At 39.0% G+C, this 21,464-nt stretch overlaps 1 protein-coding gene across 1 annotated transcript; it reads left to right on the top strand.

Annotated features, from left to right (window-relative positions):
* Positions 1-18,194: 18,194 nt before the first annotated feature.
* LOC111879237 (beta-glucuronosyltransferase GlcAT14B) lies at positions 18,195-20,159 on the top strand. Its single transcript, XM_023875707.3, has 4 exons — positions 18,195-18,959; positions 19,055-19,130; positions 19,201-19,316; positions 19,421-20,159. The coding sequence occupies exons 1-4, from the start codon at positions 18,377-18,379 to the stop codon at positions 19,936-19,938; spliced, it is 1,293 nt and encodes a 430-aa protein (XP_023731475.1). The 5' UTR covers positions 18,195-18,376; the 3' UTR covers positions 19,939-20,159.
* The last annotated feature ends 1,305 nt before the right edge of the window (positions 20,160-21,464 follow it).

Genomic DNA, 21,464 nt, shown 5'->3' with positions numbered 1-21,464 from the left:
TCTTTACTTTTGTTCATATGAAATATATATATATATATATATATATATATATATATATATATATATATATATATATATATATATATATGTATAACTCTTGTAACACTTTGACTTCATACAAATGTAATAACTCTATGTAATGTATTGTTTTGTATTTACTATGCTTACTATGTACATTGGTTGCGATATACATGATGTCCTCCGCCCCGGAACGTTTCCGCCTTTGGTTTCGGGGTGTGACAGATTGGTATCAGAGCCCTTGTTTATAGTGAACTAGTATACCAAACCTTACATGGTATAAGACTATAAACATTAAAGGGCCTAAGTGCTCTGAACTAAAAGTATACTTTAAAATATAAGTATTTTCAAAAGTATACAAGTATACCTAATCGTCGAAATCCGTAACTACAAGTAGAACAAAACATAAGTAAATGGGTGTTGTACGCTGCGCTTAAACCTGGGCAGTTATGTAGTCGTGTCTAGGATCAATATAGCCTGATCAACTATATTCATTTGAGACACGACCAACATGTGCTTGGGAGTGACTGTGGTATGCGGCATGCCTAAAACTTACCCAATACCCAAACAACGAGCCGTTGTCACAGCGAATCATGAAATATTATGGGAGTATTTCTCGAGCCAAATCCGTTATAGAAGTTCTCATTCCAGCGTTGCTCCTCAATCATCCCTTTAGCGATAGTTTAGTTGCTTTGATAACTCTTTCCTGCTTATCGCTTATAGAATCCTTTATCTGTCTTATTGAGATATCCCCTGTTCCATATCACTTGATTCAATTCAGAGGACTTATGACCCTCTCTTCCTGGCTATTTTAGATCAAGATGCCTCCGAGGAAAAGACCCAGCTCAAAGAACAACAATCCTCCTCCGCCACCACCTCCTCCTCAATTTGATCCCGTCATATTTCAAGCAGCTGTCAATGCTGCTGTGGCTGCTACTCTATCACAAATGAACCTTAGTGGCTTAGGTGGGCAAGGAGGTGGTCCCCAGCCCCAAAACCAAGAAGGTAGCCAGGGACACCGGAAGGAGTGTTCCTATAAGGACTTTATGAACGCGAACCTCACATTCTTCGATGGCACAGGAGGTGTCATTGCCCTAACTCGGTGGTTAGAGTAAATCGAATCTATCTTCGAGATCTGTGCTTGTTCAGAATCCGACAAGGTGAAATTCGCCACCTTCACGTTCACCGATAAAGCTCTGACTTGGTGGAACGGCCGAGTCAAATCCTTAACCCTACATGTAGCCAATGCTATGGGTTAGGAAGTCCTGAAGGAACTTCTGCTCGCGGAGTACTACCCTCGGGGCGAAATGCAGAAGCGGGAGCATGAACTCTGGAACCTAAAGATGAAAGTTTCTGATATCGCCGCTTACACTTCAAGGTTTGACGACTTGGCGCTTCTTTGTTCGGGGATGGTTACCCCGGAGAGTAAGAAGATTGAGAGGTTTATCTGGGGGTTGACCCAGCCGACCAAAGGGAACGTTTTAGTTGCAAAGCCGGATACATACGACAACGCCAAATGCTTAGCGCAAATCCTGATCGACCATAGTGAGGACATAGAGGAAGCAGCCACCACTCCTGAGCCGACAGAGAAAAGTGGTGAGAAAAGAAAGTTTTGGAAGACGGAGAAGAAAAGTCAGCCTTCACAGGAGTCCTCGAAGAAACAACAGATAGTGGCAGTCCATGCTGCCACTACCCCTGCTGCTGTTTCTGTCGTCGGTTCCTCAGCCCAAGCACCTATCACCGGATATGCCGGTATTCTCCCGTGGTGTAACCGATGCAGTTACCACCATTGCATCCCCAATCCCTATTGTGAGAAATTTTGCAAAAGCTGTGGCCAAGAGGGTCACCTTGCACGAAGCTGCAAAACACCAACCAATCAAGCTTTCGGAGCGGGCATCAATAAGGCCTGCTATGGTTGCGGTGAAGTCGGGCATTATAAGAGAAACTGCCCCAAAGCAGCAACAACTGGAAACACTGGAAGAGTCCTAGCTATAGAACAAGGTGAGGCAGCCGCCGATCCCACCGTTGCCACAGATATATTCCTCTTCGACAACCCTTATGCTTGCAATCCTTTTTAATTCTAGTACTGAAAGATAATCTGTTAGCTATTCATTCGAACATCTTTATAAACATACTCCTCAACTAGTAACCGAAACGTTTACCGTCGTGATAGCTAACGGTGAGAAAGAGAGCATTAGCGATAAACTTAGTTCCCAGCCTATGTGATCAAAGAGAAATAGGAAGTTAAAGACCTTGAGAGCATCCCCGAAGTCTGCAATTTTTCTTGATGTCTTTTCCGAAGAGCTCACGGGAATTCCCTTCGGACGCCAAGTAGAGTTTTGCATCGATCCAATTCCCGGAGCAAACCCTATAGCCAAATCTCCACATCGATAGGCTCCAGCAGAAATGCAGAAGTTACCCAGTCAACTTCGAGTTCACGAGAATGATGTTCCAAAACAACATTCAGGATTCGATATGGTCACTACGAGGATGTAGTGATGCCCTTCGGTCTAACCATTTTCTTTGGTCACGTAGTAAGTGAAGAAGCTACGATACGTTTTGAAACGCTTAAAACTTAACCCGAGGAACGTAGGACCTTTCGAAATCCTCATTAGGATCGATCCCATGTCCTACAAACTCCGATTACCCTCAGAACTTAGCAGCATCCATCCGGTATTCCACGTCACTGTCCTTAAGAAATGCCTATTCGAAAAAACCCTAGTAATCCCTTTGATGAGATCGAAATCAACGAAAGTCTGAACCCCATGGTAGAACCAATCGAAATCATAGATCGAGAGATTAAACGTACGAAACAAAGCTGTATCCCGATAAGTGAAGGATCCGAATTCACTTGGGAGCGTGAAGATCCAATGAAACAGAAGTATTCGTATCTTTTTCCAAATCCTTGATTCGTATCTAAAGTTTGAATTTCGGGACGAAACTCCCTCTAACGGGGGGATAATGTGACAACCCGAAGTTTATTCCATCGCCATAACCCGTTCCGTCCGTAAAACACGTCTTTAGCGATTTATTCCGATTTCGTTTTTGGGCTAAGTTTTCTAAATTAATATGTTTATTATGATATCGTGAGTGTCTAAACCCTTTAGAAACTCATATAAACGGCCCAAATTACTAATTTGAGAAATTTTAGATTCGACCCCGCTGGGTTACGAAAACTTAATCGGGTGCCACCAAAAGCCTCGCTTAACATCAGTATCGGGTAGAATTCCACCGTGTCCCAAAATTTAACCATATATAAAGTGGAATGAGCCTCATTTGGAGCCTTTTCCACTCTCTCTCTACTCTCTCTCCTCCAATCCAAGCTCTAGGTCCAAAATCATCAAATTAAAGGTCCAAATCATCAAGGTAACTACCCTAACTCATAGTATAACATCTTTAGCCTTCAATTTCGTGTTCAAATCATGGAATAGGACCATAAAAATGTGTTTACGGCCCTGGAACAGCCTTAGGCCGTGAACACATGAAAATGGGGGTTTTGAGCCTTAAAACCCTTCCAAACCACATTTGGAGCTTAGATATGACTTAGGGGCTTACCAAACTGGACTTAGAACACCTTGAACTCATCATTTAGGGTATAAAAATGAGTTTACGGCCCAAGCACATGCTTGGAACGTAAACACCAATTCATGGTGAGTAAACTCATTTTAAAGTGTTAAGATGCCACTTAAACACACCATAAGCCTTGGAACAAAGTCTAGAAGCAACCACAAACGAGTTAGAGGCCTTAAACTTGATGAAAACCACACACATAGGAGCTTACGGCCATAAACCCCCCAAGGATAGGTTCATGGGCCGTAAACTCCTATATCTTAGTCAAATGATGCCCTAAATTCACCCAATGGCTTGTAAAATGACTTAGAATCACTTGTGATTGACCTAGGACCACCAAAACACATTAAGACATGGAAAATAAGATTTTACGGCTGTAAACTCCTCAAATGGTCCTTAGGATGTTCAAAACCCATTCCAATGCCTTAAAACCAAGCCTAGCATAAACCCTCAAATGTTATAAGGCCATTTAACACCCTAGAGCACCCCACCATGAGTTTACGGCCGTAAACTCATCGGGAGTGGGTCATTAGGGCCGTAAACTCTCTTATGAGTTTACTCTTGAAGAGTAAACTCCATATCCAAGCCATATACGTCCATAGATGTCACCCGAGTCACTCCAGACACTTGTAATGAAGTGTTTTCGCAACTAGAAGTGTATATCCTCAAATAATTAGTAGTTCAAAGTCTAATTAGATACAAATGTGTATCTTTTCATATTACATAGGAACCTCACACGCGTTCAAGCCCCGAACTGACGTTTAGCATCCAATCAGGCACATTCTTCGATCTGTGAGTTCATACCCCTACTCTTTTTTCGTGTTTTTCAAATGTTTTCAGGGGGGAATACAAGCAAAAGTACAAGGAAATCTTGTACTCAAACTTATTATTTCAGTTCAAATGTTTATATTCTGTATGTTTTTAATATCGAAAACTGTGTTAACCAATAATTCGAATTACAGAGTTAGCTTTCAGACTAATCATATATTTCTTGATAAAGTGTTATAATCTATGTTATATTTCATAATTTACGAATAATTTATACTAATCATCAATTAGGATTAATACTAATAAGATACGCCCTCGGATAGTAACAGAACGAATACGAAAGTACAGTTAGAAACATAGCGAATACGAAAGTACAGTTAGAAACAGAGTGAATACGAAAGTACAGTTAGAGACAGAGCGAATACGAAAGTACAGCTAGGAATAAAATGAATACTAATAAAATACGAATACGAATACGAATACGAATACGAATACGAATACGAATACGAAAGTACGCCTTTGGATACATTCGAGTGTAGGACAACTAGGATATCAGAATACCTAACTAATACGACAAGTATGATAGATACTAGAGCATAACATTCGAAACGAATAACTAACTCACATATAGGAAAATAAGGGTTTTTCCTGGGATAACGAAATGTTTCAAATTAAACTGTAGGATAACCGAATAAGTAAACTTTACTTATAAGAAAATATGGGATTTTCTTGAATAACGACTTTTCAGAAAACCAAAGGAAACCTGTTCTTTTACAAAAACTAAACCGCTTATGAACTCACTAGCTTTATGCTGATTTTCAAACTGTTTGTATTCTCAGGTCCACATTAGACAGGTACACCGCGATCTTTTGGAGAAGATGGAGCGTATAGAAGACTTGTCTTTACTTTTGTTCATATGATATATATATATATATATATATATATATATATATATATGTATATATATATATATATGTATAACTCTTGTAACACTTTGACTTCAAACAAATGTAATAACTCTATGTAATGTATTGTTTTGTATTTACTATGCTTACTATGTACATTGGTTGCGATATACATGATGTCCTCCGCCCCGGAACGTTTCCGCCTTTGGTTTCGGGGTGTGACAGATTGGTATCAGAGCCCTTGTTTATAGTGAACTAGTATACCAAACCTTACATGGTATAAGAATATAAACATTAAAGGGCCTAAGTGCTCTGAACTAAAAGTATACTTTAAAATATAAGTATTTTCAAAAGTATACAAGTATACCTAATCATCGATCCGTAACTACAAGTAGAACAAAACATAAGTAAATGGGTGTTGTACGTTGCGCTTAAACCTGGGCAGTTATGTAGTCGTGTCTAGGATCAATATAGCCTGATCAACTATATTCATTCGAGACACGGCCAACATGTGCTTGGGAGTGACTGTGGTATGCGGCATGCCTAAAACTTACCCAATACCCAAACAATGAGCCGTTGTCACAGCGAATCATGAAATACTATGGGAGTATTTCTCGAGCCAAATCCGTTATAGAAGTTCTCATTCCAGCGTTGCTCCTCAATCATCCCTTTAGCGATAGTTTAGTTGCTTTGATAACTCTTTCCTACTTATCGCTTATAGAATCCTTTATCTGTCTTAATGAGATATCCCCTGTTCCATATCACTTGATTCAATTCAGAGGACTTATGACCCTCTCTTCCTGGCTATTTTAGATCAAGATGCCTCCGAGGAAAGACCCAGCTCAAAGAACAACAATCCTCCTCCGCCACCACCTCCTCCTCAATTTGATCCCGTCATATTTCAAGCAGCTGTCAATGCTGCTGTGGCTGCTACTCTATCACAAATGAACCTTAGTGGCTTAGGTGGGCAAGGAGGTGGTCCCCAGCCCCAAAACCAAGAAGGTAGCCAGGGACACCGGAAGGAGTGTTCCTATAAGGACTTTATGAACGCGAACCTCACATTCTTCGATGGCACAGGAGGTGTCATTGCCCTAACTCGGTGGTTAGAGAAAATTGAATCTATCTTCGAGATCTGTGCTTGTTCAGAATCCGACAAGGTGAAATTCGCCGCCTTCACGTTCACCGATAAAGCTCTGACTTGGTGGAACGGCCGAGTCAAATCCTTAACCCTACATGTAGCCAATGCTATGGGTTAGGAAGTCCTGAAGGAACTTCTGCTCGCGGAGTACTACCCTCGGGGCGAAATGCAGAAGCGGGAGCATGAACTCTGGAACCTAAAGATGAAAGTTTCCGATATCGCCGCTTACACTTCAAGGTTTGACGACTTGGCGCTTCTTTGTTCGGGGATGGTTACCCCGGAGAGTAAGAAGATTGAGAGGTTTATCTGGGGGTTAACCCAGCCGACCAAAGGGAATGTTTTAGTTGCAAAGCCGGATACATACGACAGCGCCAAATGCTTAGCGCAAATCCTGATCGACCATAGTGAGGACATAGAGGAAGCAGCCACCACTCCTGAGCCGACAGAGAAAAGTGGTGAGAAAAGAAAGTTTTGGAAGACGGAGAAGAAAAGTCAGCCTTCACAGGAGTCCTCGAAGAAACAACAGATAGTGGCAGTCCATGCTGCCACTACCCCTGCTGCTGTTTCTGTCGTCGGTTCCTCAGCCCAAGCACCTATCACCGGATATGCCGGTATTCTCCCGTGGTGTAACCGATGCAGTTACCACCATTGCATCCCCAATCCCTATTGTGAGAAATTTTGCAAAAGCTGTGGCCAAGAGGGTCACCTTGCACGAAGCTGCAAAACACCAACCAATCAAGCTTTCGGAGCGGGCATCAATAAGGCCTGCTATGGTTGCGGTGAAGTCGGGCATTATAAGAGAAACTGCCCCAAAGCAGCAACAACTGGAAACACTGGAAGAGTCCTAGCTATAGAACAAGGTGAGGCAGCCGCCGATCCCACCGTTGCCACAGATATATTCCTCTTCGACAACCCTTATGCTTGCAATCCTTTTTAATTCTAGTACTGAAAGATAATCTGTTAGCTATTCATTCGAACATCTTTATAAACATACTCCTCAACTAGTAACCGAAACGTTTACCGTCGTGATAGCTAACGGTGAGAAAGAGAGCATTAGCGATAAACTTAGTTCCCAGCCTATGTGATCAAAGAGAAATAGGAAGTTAAAGACCTTGAGAGCATCCCCGAAGTCTGCAATTTTTCTTGATGTCTTTTCCGAAGAGCTCACGGGAATTCCCTTCGGACGCCAAGTAGAGTTTTGCATCGATCCAATTCCCGGAGCAAACCCTATAGCCAAATCTCCACATCGATAGGCTCCAGCAGAAATGCAGAAGTTACCCAGTCAACTTCGAGTTCACGAGAATGATGTTCCAAAACAACATTCAGGATTCGATATGGTCACTACGAGGATGTAGTGATGCCCTTCGGTCTAACCATTTTCTTTGGTCACGTAGTAAGTGAAGAAGCTACGATACGTTTTGAAACGCTTAAAACTTAACCCGAGGAACGTAGGACCTTTCGAAATCCTCATTAGGATCGATCCCATGTCCTACAAACTCCGATTACCCTCAGAACTTAGCAGCATCCATCCGGTATTCCACGTCACTGTCCTTAAGAAATGCCTATTCGAAAAAACCCTAGTAATCCCTTTGATGAGATCGAAATCAACGAAAGTCTGAACCCCATGGTAGAACCAATCGAAATCATAGATCGAGAGATTAAACGTACGAAACAAAGCTGTATCCCGATAAGTGAAGGATCCGAATTCACTTGGGAGCGTGAAGATCCAATGAAACAGAAGTATTCGTATCTTTTTCCAAATCCTTGATTCGTATCTAAAGTTTGAATTTCGGGACGAAACTCCCTCTAACGGGGGGATAATGTGACAACCCGAAGTTTATTCCATCGCCATAACCCGTTCCGTCCGTAAAACACGTCTTTAGCGATTTATTCCGATTTCGTTTTTGGGCTAAGTTTTCTAAATTAATATGTTTATTATGATATCGTGAGTGTCTAAACCCTTTATAAACTCATATAAACGGCCCAAATTACTAATTTGAGAAATTTTAGATTCGACCCCGCTGGGTTACGAAAACTTAATCGGGTGCCACCAAAAGCCTCGCTTAACATCAGTATCGGGTAGAATTCCACCGTGTCCCAAAATTTAACCATATATAAAGTGGAATGAGCCTCATTTGGAGCCTTTTCCACTCTCTCTCTACTCTCTCTCCTCCAATCCAAGCTCTAGGTCCAAAATCATCAAATTAAAGGTCCAAATCATCAAGGTAACTACCCTAACTCATAGTATAACATCTTTAGCCTTCAATTTCGTGTTCAAATCATGGAATAGGACCATAAACATGTGTTTACGGCCCAGGAACATCCTTAGGCCGTGAACACATGAAAATGGGGTTTTTGAGCCTTAAAACCCTTCCAAACCACATTTGGAGCTTAGATATGACTTAGGGGCTTACCAAACTGGACTTAGAACACCTTGAACTCATCATTTAGGGTATAAACATGAGTTTACGGTCCAAGCACATGCTTGGAACGTAAACACCAATTCATGGGGAGTAAACTCATTTTAAAGTGTTAAGATGCCACTTAAACACACCATAAGCCTTGGAACAAAGTCTAGAAGCAACCACAAACAAGTTAGAGGCCTTAAACTTGATGAAAACCACACACATAGGAGCTTACGGCCATAAACCCCCCAAGGATAGGTTCATGGGCCGTAAACTCCTATATCTTAGTCAAATGATGCCCTAAATTCACCCCATGGCTTGTAAAATGACTTAGAATCACTTGTGATTGACCTAGGACCACCAAAACACATTAAGACATGGCACATAAGAGTTTACGGCTGTAAACTCCTCAAATGGTCCTTAGGACGTTCAAAACCCATTCCAATGCCTTAAAACCAAGCCTAGCATAAACCCTCAAATGTTATAAGGCCATTTAACACCCTAGAGCACCCCACCATGAGTTTACGGCCGTAAACTCATCGGGAGTGGTTCATTACGGCCGTAAACTCTCTTATGAGTTTACTCTTGAAGAGTAAACTCCATATCCAAGCCATATACGTCCATAGATGTCACCCGGGTCACTCCAGACACTTGTAATGAAGTGTTTTCGCAAATAGAAGTGTATATCCTCAAATAATTAGTAGTTCAAAGTCTAATTAGATACAAATGTGTATCTTTTCATATTATATAGGAACCTCACACGCGTTCAAGCCCCGAACTGACGTTTAGCATCCAATCAGGCACATTCTTCGATCTGTGAGTTCATACCCCTACTCTTTTTTCTTGTTTTTCAAATGTTTTCAGGGGGAATACAAGCAAAAGTACAAGGAAATCTTGTACTCAAACTTATTATTTCAGTTCAAATGTTTATATTCTGTATGTTTTTAATATTGAAAACTGTGTTAACCAATAATTCGAATTACAGAGTTAGCTTTCAGACTAATCATATATTTCTTGATAAAGTGTTATAATCTATGTTATATTTCATAATTTACGAATAATTTATACTAATCATCAATTAGGATTAATACTAATAAGATACGCCCTCGGATAGTAACAGAACGAATACGAAAGTACAGTTAGAAACATAGCGAATACGAAAGCACAGTTAGAAACAGAGCGAATACGAAAGTACAGTTAGAGACAGAGCGAATACGAAAGTACAGCTAGGAATAAAACGAATACTAATAAAATACGAATACGAATACGAATACGAAAGTACACCTTTGGATACATTCGAGTGTAGGACAACTAGGATATCAGAATACCTAACCAATACGACAATTATGATAGATACTAGGGCATAGCATTCCAAACGAATAACTAATTCACATATAGGAAAATAAGAGTTTTTCCTAGGATAACGAAATGTTTCAAATTAAACTGTAGGATAACCGAATAACTAAACTTTACTTATAAGAAAATATGGGATTTTCTTGAATAACGACCTTTTCAGAAAACCAAAGGAAACCTGTTCTTTTACAAAAACTAAATCGCTTATGAACTCACCAGCTTTATGCTGATTTTCAAACTGCTTGTATTCTTAGGTCCACATTAGACAGGTACATCGCAATCTTTTGGAGAAGATGGAGCGTATAGAAGACTCGTCTTTACTTTTGTTCATATGATATATATATATGTATAACTCTTGTAACACTTTGACTTCAAACAAATGTAATAACTCTATGTAATGTATTGTTTTGTGTTTACTATGCTTACTATGTACATTGGTTGCGATATACATGATGTCCTCCGCACCGGAATGTTTCCGCCTTTGGTTTCGGGGTGTGACAGTTTGATTGGCATCTAATGCTTCGAATTCTTTCTGCATTACGTCTTGCCATTCAGGTAAAGCAGTTGCTTCTTCATAACAAGTAGGCTCTTTAACATGACTTAAATTGTGAAGGAATGTCTTACTTTGTTCAGATAAAGAACTAAAACAAAGGTGAGTAGTTGGCGAGATGTGAGTGACAGAATGCATACAATGTGCAGATTGATCAATAGAAGCATCACAAGAAGCATGACAAACATAGTCTTGTAAATATACAGGCGGAACAGGAATTCTGGTACTTCTTCGTAAATTGACTGTTGGATCATTTGGTGAATTATTGGGTGAAATATGAGGATTATGAGGAGAATTATGAGGTGAGAGAGGATTTGATGAATGATTAAAAATGATGTCGTCAGAATAAGATAAATCAGGATTAGGAGGAAAAATGGGGGCAGGGGTAAAATTGGAATTGTTTAGTTTATATGGAAACACAACTTCATGAAAAACGACATCCTTGGAAATGATGACTTTCTTGGATTCCATGTTATAAAGTTTGTATGCCTTCTTCCCATATGGATAACCAATGAAAATACAAGGTGGAGACCTTGATTGAAATTTGTCTCGCTTGTGTTGCAAAGTACTTGTGAAACAGAGACATCCAAAGGACTTCAAATGATCATATGAAGGTAGGGTACCATTTAGGACTTGAAATGGTGATTTCCCATGAAGAATTTTTGTTGGGAATCTGTTGATAAGATACGTGGCAGTAAGTACACAATCACCCCAAAATTGTAAGGGTAAACGTGACTGAAACAATAAGGCTCTGGAAGTTTCCAGAAGATGTTTGTGCTTTCGTTCAACAACTCCATTTTGCTGAGGAGTATGACTACAACTTGTTTGATGTATAATACCTCTAGCTTGGAAATAAGCAACTCCTTCATTGCTAGAGCCTAGCTCAAAAGCATTGTCAGATCTGACAACTTTGACAGATTTGTCAAACTGTGTATGAACCATCTCAATAAAACCTTGTAATACACCAAATGCATTACTCTTTGTACTCAATAAGTGTGTCCATGTGCATCTTGAGAAATCATCAACAATGGTTAAAAAATAGGATTGATTATTGTAGGTTTTGGTGTTGTATGGACCCCATGTGTCAATATGTATAAGTTGGAATGGAGCAGTGGTATGAATTTGACTAAGTCCAAAAGGAAGTTTATGTTGTCTAGCTTTAGAGCAAATAACACAGGACTTATCAAAATCAGAACTCTGTTTATTGCACAAATTGAGAGTTTGAAGTTTATACAAAGGTAAATGACCAAGTCTTTCATGCCAAATGGAAATTGAAACAGATTTGGATGAACTATTACAACTTGAATTAGTAAACAAAACAAAAGAATTGACAAGAGGTGCTGATGAAACAGAAAGAACCACTCCTCTTTTAGACTTGGAATTTGAATGAAGGAAGTAAAGCCTAGCCTTGTGTTTACCAAGAACCAGTAGCCTCTTCAGTGAAGGGCCCTGTAACAAATAGCAAAAAATTGCAGAAAAAAACAACCAAAGAGTTTAGTTGTTTGCAAAGTTTTGAAATGGAAAGAAGATTGAAGTTGAATAAGGGAACATGAAGAACATGATGGATTATCATATCATCATTTAATTGAATACTGCCAAATTCATAAGCATTAGTTTGTTGCCCATTAGGAAGAGTGATTCTATAAGGATAAGTGAGCTTTTGAATAGTTATGAATGAAGATCTGGTGAAACACATATGATCACTTGCACCAGAATCAATGATCTAGGTCATTGATTCTGTTACAAGGCAATGACAATTGAAGGACTCAGTATCATTCTGAGAAAGGAATGCATTACTAGCAAAATTGACAGAGGATTGATTTCCAGAAGAAGTACTTGGCTGTTTCTCATGGTTGTTGTCATTTAATTTGCTCAACAACGAGCACAATTGATAATATTGATCATTAGTGAACTCTTGCATAAAATGAGACGATTCTTGCTTGGATTCATTGCCATCATTGTTGATAAAGCCAGTGGTGGAAACATTTGCAGCTATGTTTTTGGTTTTGGTAAATTTGAAATCCTTAGGAAATCCAATCAATCTATAGCACTTGTTGGCTGTGTGTCCAAATTTCTTACAGAAAGTGCAAGTGAGTTGTTTCTTATTGAAAGAATTAGAACCAGAGTTTGATCGGATGTTGGCATTGACGTTCATTGAAGCAGAGTCAGGAGTAAAATGTGAAGGAGAATATACTTCTCATTGTTTTTCATCCTGGATTAGCAGGGCATAAGCCTTGGTAACAGACGGGAGAGGATTCATCATGAGAATGTTGTTGCGAGTAGAGTTGTAATCGCTATTTAGCCCCATGAGAAATTTAATGCGTTTTTGATTCTGTTGAAATTCCTGCATTTCACGAGCAGCAGTGCAAGTACATTTTGGAATGATTGAGAGAGCGTGCAATTCATCTCAACATCGCTTCAGTTTAGTGAAATAAGTGGCCAGATCTGTTGAACCTTGAGTGAGATCTGAAATCTCCTTTTGAAGTTGATATAGTTTGGCCCCATTAGATTGTCCAAAACGATCCTCTAAATCCTTCCAGATCTCTTCAGCAGATGAAGAATAAATGTAGCACCTAGTTCCTGGTACGTAAAATTTATCCTAGTAATTGTCATTTTAGCCTTGGACTCGGCGAGTTGTAGGTCCGACTCGCCGAGTAGGGACGCGGTCTGGGGGCACGTTTAAGTTGGCGACTCGGCGAGTCCATATTCTGGACTCGGCGAGTCACCGCTATCTATTGGAACCCTAAATTTCAAGGGTTTGCACCCTATTTAAACACTCATTTCCGCCCCAACCTCGCCCCCATTCACCCTCAGAGCTCCCAACATCATCTTTGCCCTTTTCCTTGTGAGATTGAAGTGTTTTGGGTGTGTTCTTAAAGTTTTTGAGGAGAAAGAGGAGTAGATCAAGAAGAGGAGAAGGAGGTCAAGCATTTTTGTGACATCTCAACGTTTTCCTTGAGGTATAGCTCGTTTCCCCTCGGTTTTCAAGCTTGTAGTCCCTAATAGCTTCATGAAAGTCCTTTTTGAGCCATTCTTCAAGCTTGTTTGTGCTTGGTGGGTTGTAATAAGTTGTTAGCCTTTAGATCTAGGCATGATTTAGTCCCTGGAGCTTGGATCTACTGCCTTTATGGAGTCATATTGCATGAAAGTCCTAGATCTACCCCTTTTGTTGCACTTTGAGCCCTAAAACCTTCATTGGTGATTATCTACACGTAAAGTTGGAAACTTTACGTGTAAACCAGGCCCTTGGAACCCAAATCTACGATTGGCATGGATTGGATTCAAGCAAAATCACGTGTATAGTTTTTGCATGAGGCAGACTCGGCGAGTCGTTCATCTGACTCGGCGAGTCGGGTCGCGAGTCCCCGGGTTGTTCCCCTTTTGTGTTGCGAGTTGGAGTGGTGAGTCATAGGGTATGACTCAGTGGGTTGGAAGCTAGACTCACTCATGAAGTCACTCGACGAGTCATTGCAACAACTCGGCGAGTTCACGGCAATCTCCTTGTCTCAAGAACAACTCGGCGAGTTGTTCATACAACTCGGCGAGTCACAGCTTAGAGTGTTCTTCGGATGAAGATGAACTCGGCGAGTTGTTCATACAACTTGGCGAGTAGGATGAAGGACTATTAGCCTTGCGTGTAGAAGGAAGACTTGTCGAGTCTACGCTTAACTCGACGAGTAGAGACAGACTTATGGTCAGACGAAAGGAAAGGGAGTCGGCGAGTTGGCTAGCCAACTCGGCAAGTCTGGTCAACTGGCAGTTGACTGTGACTTGACTCATGACTTGTTAAGGGTAAATGGACAATTTACCCTAAGGGTGGTTAGCAGTAATTGATTAAGTGTTTGGTGGGAATTACAGTCGGAGGATTTCCGAAGCAGCAGCAGACCTTTCGAGGTGAGTTACCTTCCAGTAGCGGTGGGTCTAAGGCCACAATGCCGGCCCACCAGTAGGAAATGTATGATGGATGATTGTCTTTGTGATATCATCTAGGTTTGCTACTACCTGATATGTTATATGCTAGCATGATATGTTGCATATGATAGTAATAGAGTTTGGTTGTTAGGACCGAAGGGTGATTAGACACCCCAGATACGTCTGACAGTATATGATGATATGTTTGCATGCTGGCTTTTTACGTTATATGCGATAGAGGTAGTATGAGGGGATTAGTCCCCGAGTTCGGTCGTTAGGACCGAAGGGTAGTTCAGACACCCCAGATATGTCTGATAATATGTTATGTTATGATATATGTGATAGTAGTAGTAGGGGGGGTGAAATAGTCCCCGAGGTTCGGTCGTCAGGACTGAAGGGTAGTCAGCACCCCAGAACGGCGTGACATAGGTAGTCAGCACCCAGAATGGCTTGACACGAGTAGGTTGGCACCCCAGAATGGCCGTACCGGGTAGGTCGGGCACCCCAGAAATGCCCGACAATATGTATGCTATGTGATTGTATGATATGCGGTACGATGGGGGAACTTACTAAGCTTCGTGCTTACAGTTTTCAGCTTTGGTTTCAGGTACCTCTTCTTCGAAGGGGAAGGAGCTGGCGCGGTAGCAGCCCATCACACACACATGTTTCGTATTCCGCATCATGAGACCTTCCTGGGGATTTGTACTCTGACATTTTTATATTATTGTAATGTTTTTCCATACATGTGATATCTTTATAAAATGTTATGACCAGTAAACGTTTTATTCGAATGTTTTGCTAAAGATATGTTTTCAAAAAAATGAAATTTTTGGCTCGTATTTTGGGGTGTTACAATAAAGGACAGATTCAGAAATGTCACTTGAAAGAACATTTAAGATCCATGACATCACCATATCATTGCAGCGTTGCCATACATCGAAATTATTGTGATTAGAAGCAGGTTTGACGACTTTACCATTGACGAAGCCAAGTTTATTCTTTGCTGATAAAGCTATTGTGATAGCTTTCTTCCATGAACTAAAGTTTGATCCATCAAAAGATTTAGCAACGAGCATCATTCCAGGATGATATGAGGGGTGAAGGTACAGAGGATCGGAAAAATTGACACGAGAAACATTCGTTTGAGTTTGATCTCCCATTATTGATGATCAATGATGAACGAAGATGATAGAAAATTTTAACCGGAAATATGATCGGAACGAGATCCTTGCTCTGATACCATCAAGATTTGTTTAGAATTGAGAGAATTGAAAATAGGAAGAACAAAAGAATTCATTCATTCTTAATCAGTTATTATTATACAAAGAACAAAAAACTATATATACAGAGCATCTAACTAATCGATTATAAGGAAACCGATAGAAACCGATACATGTGCCATACACGTGAGCTTCAGACTAATTAACTACTTCGTGATATCTATCTAATATACTATTAGGGGGACAACAATAGATTTTTCTATGGTAAACTCCTTGAAAAGATCCATCGAGGTAAAAAAATCTAATAAAGAAACTTACCCACATGATGGGATCATGTGGATTCCATTAAATCTTAATTTCTATGGTAACTCTAAATAGAATCCTAGCTCTAGCAGCCCTTTCAAGGAGGGAGATCAACATAAACAACGTGTTATGTGTGCAATGTGGTGAGGACAAAAAAAAACCATCTTCTGATCTCTTGCTCTTTTGTGGGATCTATATGGCCCAAATCAACACTTGGTTCAACCTACTACAAACTTAGGTGCTGTTTGTTTTTTGGAAGCAAAAGTTCAAGAAGTCTGCGGACCACCTCTGCAATCCTCTGCAGTAAAAGAGGTGGACCAAACGGCTGCAGCCTGTAGTAAGAAACTTGTTTGTTTTTTAACCTCTGCAGACTGTGCAGTAAACTGGAATTTAAATAAATTAATTTTACAAAATTAAAGTACTTTTTAAAAAAAAATTAATAATTTTAGTCTTACAACATTGAAATAAAATTCATTACATTTTTTTTTATAAAAACATTCAATACTATTAAATACTATTTACAAATTAAATGAATTAACATTAAAATTACAATTACATTGTTTTAACTAAATAACATTTTTATGAATTGCTTCAAACTGCTCTTGATTTGGAGCTCCTTCACAAAAACTTGATTCAACATTTGGAGCAACATTCTTTTTGCTCCTTTTTGCCTTTGCTTCACTTGCTTCACAGATACAATTATGATTACAAAATGTATAAATACATCACATTTTGCCTAGCATACTTCTAATTACAAGCATATACCATTTGACCATTTGCATTTGTTACTAGAAATGTGCAAGACCAAACGAAATGTAATTAAATTAAACTTCAATATTCTCTAAGCATTTCATCGAGCACCTGTAGTGAGCAACTTGTTTCCCTCTTAAATTACTACCACTAGATGTATACTATCCATCCACTCTTTAGACATCCAATTTAGTGAAGAAAGGAAACATATACATGGTTGGAAGCAAATCAGAATAACAAAAATCAGATTTTTCATTGACATGCATCAAATCAACATAAACTTACCTGTCGATGTTTGGGGAGATTAGGTAAAAATTCTTCACATCTCAGCAACAATACTGGTACTCAAAGCAGAAATTTGGTACTACACAACATAAAATCGGTACTAAAATAAGAAATTAGAAAAAAAAACCTAACCTATCGATGTTGAAGATGAGTTGCAGCAGCAAAAAACGAGCACCGGGCAGCAGCAGCGGCGACCGGCGAGAGGCAGCGGCGACCGACGAGCTGCTGGAGTCGGCGATCGACGAGAGAAAACTGAGAACAAAGAAGAAGAACGAACGAAGAAGGAGAATGGCTGGAGCGATCTTCCGCGTTTCTTTTTTTTGTTTAGGGTTTTTTTTTGTTTATTAGGTTAGAAGAGGTGAGAAGAGCCAAGCCAAATGTTGCGTGGGAAAGAGGACGAGAAGATGTTTTGGAGTCCGAAGTCTTTTAAAAAACAAACTGCTGCGAACTTAAAAGTGTTGCGCGTGTGCTGTGCCGCGCAGCACTAAGAGGTTTGAAGAGGTATTTTTAAAAAAAACAAACACCACAAGATCCTAAAATTAGCAAAGAAAGCACAATCACACATGACATTACGTGCTATTTTTTTGCTAACTTGTTGGTTTATTTGGCAAGTAAGAAATGATAAGATCTTCAACAATAAAAATTCTTATCAAACACAGTTTTGGAAGAAATCAAGACGAACAGCTTTATATGGGTAAAACAAAGGGTGAAAATCTCTTTTATCGATTGGAATCCGTGGTGTATTTTTTATTAATCATTCAACCTTCTTGTTATCTTATAGGGTATCTTGTTATTGTCTATTTCTAGTTTCTTACTTGTTGCACCTATAATAAAATCATAAAAAAATATAAAATTTCAAAAAATAGTTTTGTTGAACATAAAACAAAATATATTTTATATATATTAAAATCTAAAATAATTATTCAAAATATAATTATTTTCACAAATATTATGGTTTTGGTAAATAACCCATAATATGGTGGAGGATTTAACGTTAAGCAATGTTAAATCCCATCTTACACGTTTTCTCGAATCAACCACACACACCCCCAAATCACTCAACTCTCACTCCCATTCCAATGCACAAACAAATTCCGAACACATCGTCATTGATAACAGGCGTTATCTTCAATTGATTGACTTCATTTTCCCCAAATTTCACGATCAGCAACTGTTTTCTTCACAATTTTGATACAGTTATGAAGAAATTGAGGAGCTATTACATGCATTTGAAACATCAACACACAATAGAGCGCAAATGGATCTACCCTTTAGCTGTTGGTTCAATCATTTCGCTTTTTCTCCTCTTCTTAGCAACCCTAAGTTCACCGGACGGCACCCCTCTCCTCCCCCTCTACCGCTACTACGCCTCCGCTCCGGCGTCCGTGTTTGTAGAGGACAAGCTCCGTTCCCTTCCGGTTTCTACTCTTCCTCCTCCGCCTCGCTTTGCGTACCTCATTTCCGGTTCCAAACACGACGGTGCTATGCTGAAACGGACTCTTCTCGCCCTTTACCATCCGATTAATCGGTATGTTATCCACTTAGATGCCGAATCATCCCCTGAGGAGCGGCTTGAGTTGCATCAGTTTGTGAAGAACCATCCTGTTTTCATGAAATTCGGAAATGTGGTGATGATCACAAAAGCGAATCTCGTAACATACCGTGGGCCAACCATGGTGGCGAATACGCTTCACGCGGCGGCGATTTTGTTGAAAGAAGGTGGACATTGGGATTGGTTTATCAATCTCAGCGCCTCTGATTATCCCCTAGTTACTCAAGATGGTAAATGTGTCTTCTTTTAGTTCATCTAGCTACAATTATCTACGTTAAACAGACATTAATTATCATATTATGATTCTTGTTTGTTTTTGTTTTAGATCTTCTTCATACATTCTCTTACTTACCAAGGGATCTTAATTTTCTTGATCATACAAGTAAACTTCGATGGAAAGAGTAAGCGATTTGCTCTTTTATCATACAAATTTCAAGTGAAGCCATGTAATTTCCCAATTGAAATGTACAGGTCTCACAGAGCTAAGCCTGTTATAGTTGATCCGGGGTTGTATATGACCAAAAAATCTGATGTTTTTTGGATCACACAAAGAAGAAGTGTTCCTACATCATTCAAATTATTTACAGGTATTGTTTACATCTACTTCTTCTCCTTCCTAATTTTTGTATAAAAGGCCCTAAACATGTTCTTCTTCTTCCAACATTTCATTAACTCCATTATTTTTCATTAGGATCCGCATGGATGGTTTTATCACGCCCATTTATCGATTTCTGTATATGGGGATGGGACAATTTACCACGAACTACCCTTATGTACTACACAAACTTCATCTCTTCACCCGAAGGCTATTTCCACACAGTTGTATGCAACTCTCAACAATTTCAAAACACAACAGTTAATAGTGACCTCCATTTCATCTCGTGGGATAATCCTCCGAAGCAACACCCACACTACCTTACCGTAGACCACATGCAAAAAATGATAGACAGCAATGCCCCTTTTGCCCGAAAGTTTCATCAAGATGACCCGGTTCTTGACCGGATTGACTCGGAGTTGCTTGACCGGGTGGGCCCGGATGTGATTGTTCCGGGCGGGTGGTGTGTTGGGGATCGGGTAAATGGGTCGGACCCGTGTTTGGTTGTGGGTGATGTTATGGTTCTTAGACCGGGTTTAGGGGCGAAACGGGTCGGGGAGTTTATTAGTTCGCTTTTGTCGAGGGGGAGGTTTAGAGGAAAGCAATGTAAGTAGGGGTAATTTGGTAAATAATGATTTTTGTAAATAGTTGAAGTTGGAGTTGGAAAATTAGTGGGTGTAGAGGTTGGATTTGATAGAAAAAAGAGGTGAATAGATAATATTTGAAAGATAAAGAAAATGTACAAAGTATGTTGTTATTTCTTGTAATTTGTGATGAGTGTCACGACTGTAACACATTTTGTTATATAACAATACACGAGGAGTATGTTAAGATATGTTTGGCAGACTAGCTGAAAATTTACCTGCTAGTTAAAAATCTAGTAAAATGATCGCTTGGTAGATAATGATGGTTTTTGTAATTAGTTTGATGTTATTATAGTGGGAAAAATTTGTGGTTATGGATGTTGGATTTGATATAAAAAGAGATGAATAGATATAACTTGAAAGATTGGTTAACGAAATACAAAGTGTGTTGTTATTTTGTGTAATTTGTGATAAATATAATGACTATAACAAATTTTATTATATAATGATACCTTAGTCGAGTATGTTTGTAAGAGGGAGTGGTTTTATAATGGAGCTTTTGAAGTTTATTTATTTATTTTTTATTTTTTAGCTTTTAAAAATAAAACTCAAAAGAAAATGGTTTCGTTTCCGAGTATGACCTTTTTGGCTTTTATTTTATATAAAAAGTTTTGAATCCAACAATTACAAGCTAGTTTTGTCAAACATATTAAAAAAAATGAATTAAAATGATCAAAATGAAAGGTAAATGATTATTTTTTTACATAATATTATTATATATAATAAAAAAACCTTTTATGAATAATATAGATTTGTGTTTTTATAATTCGGTCATAAAAGTTTTTTATTTTACACTTTGGCCACAAATCTATTTTCTTATTTCAGATCAGAAAAATTTCTTATATTGACAGATTTGGTCCTTAGAGTTTTTTTATTTTAAGAATGACATTTTCCATCCTCTTACTTTATAGAATGGTACATCTCATCCACTTTGTAAAATGTCACTTTTACTTTTTATATTTGAAGGACAATTTCCACCTCTTTATCTTTTTGTATATTGTCATATTTACAGTTTTGATCCATAGACTTTCCTCTCCCCCCCCCCCCCCCCTTCCCCCCCCCCCCCCCCCCTCCCGCAAAAATTCTCCAATCAAGTTGTCTAATATTCACTTTTTCAGTTTATCAAATTTGGTATGCCTTATTTTATAAAGGGATAATGATTTAAAAGGGTAATATATTTTTCAATTTGTACACATTTGGCTACTGCGTTTTTTTGTCCATATTTACCCCTTCAACTTGTTAACTTATACATATTTAGTCCTTATGACAAGTTACTCCAGATTAGCTGAAAAAAAAAAAGACTTAATAGGGTAATATATTTCTTATTTTGCATACATTTAGTCCTTAATATTTTTGTATATATTTAGTCCTTAATATTTTTTTGTTTCAAAATAAGTCATTTTTGTTTTTTGTACTAATTCAATATTTATGAATGATTTCTTTAGGTTTTTCTCACGATATCTTACGTGAGACAATCATTGATGAGGTGTTTAGAA

This window comes from Lactuca sativa, chromosome 3, assembly GCF_002870075.4.
Source record: "Lactuca sativa cultivar Salinas chromosome 3, Lsat_Salinas_v11, whole genome shotgun sequence".
Classification (NCBI taxonomy): domain Eukaryota; kingdom Viridiplantae; phylum Streptophyta; class Magnoliopsida; order Asterales; family Asteraceae; genus Lactuca; species Lactuca sativa.
The sequence above is the reverse complement of the archived record's forward strand: the minus strand, read 5'-3'. Positions and strand labels throughout refer to the sequence as shown.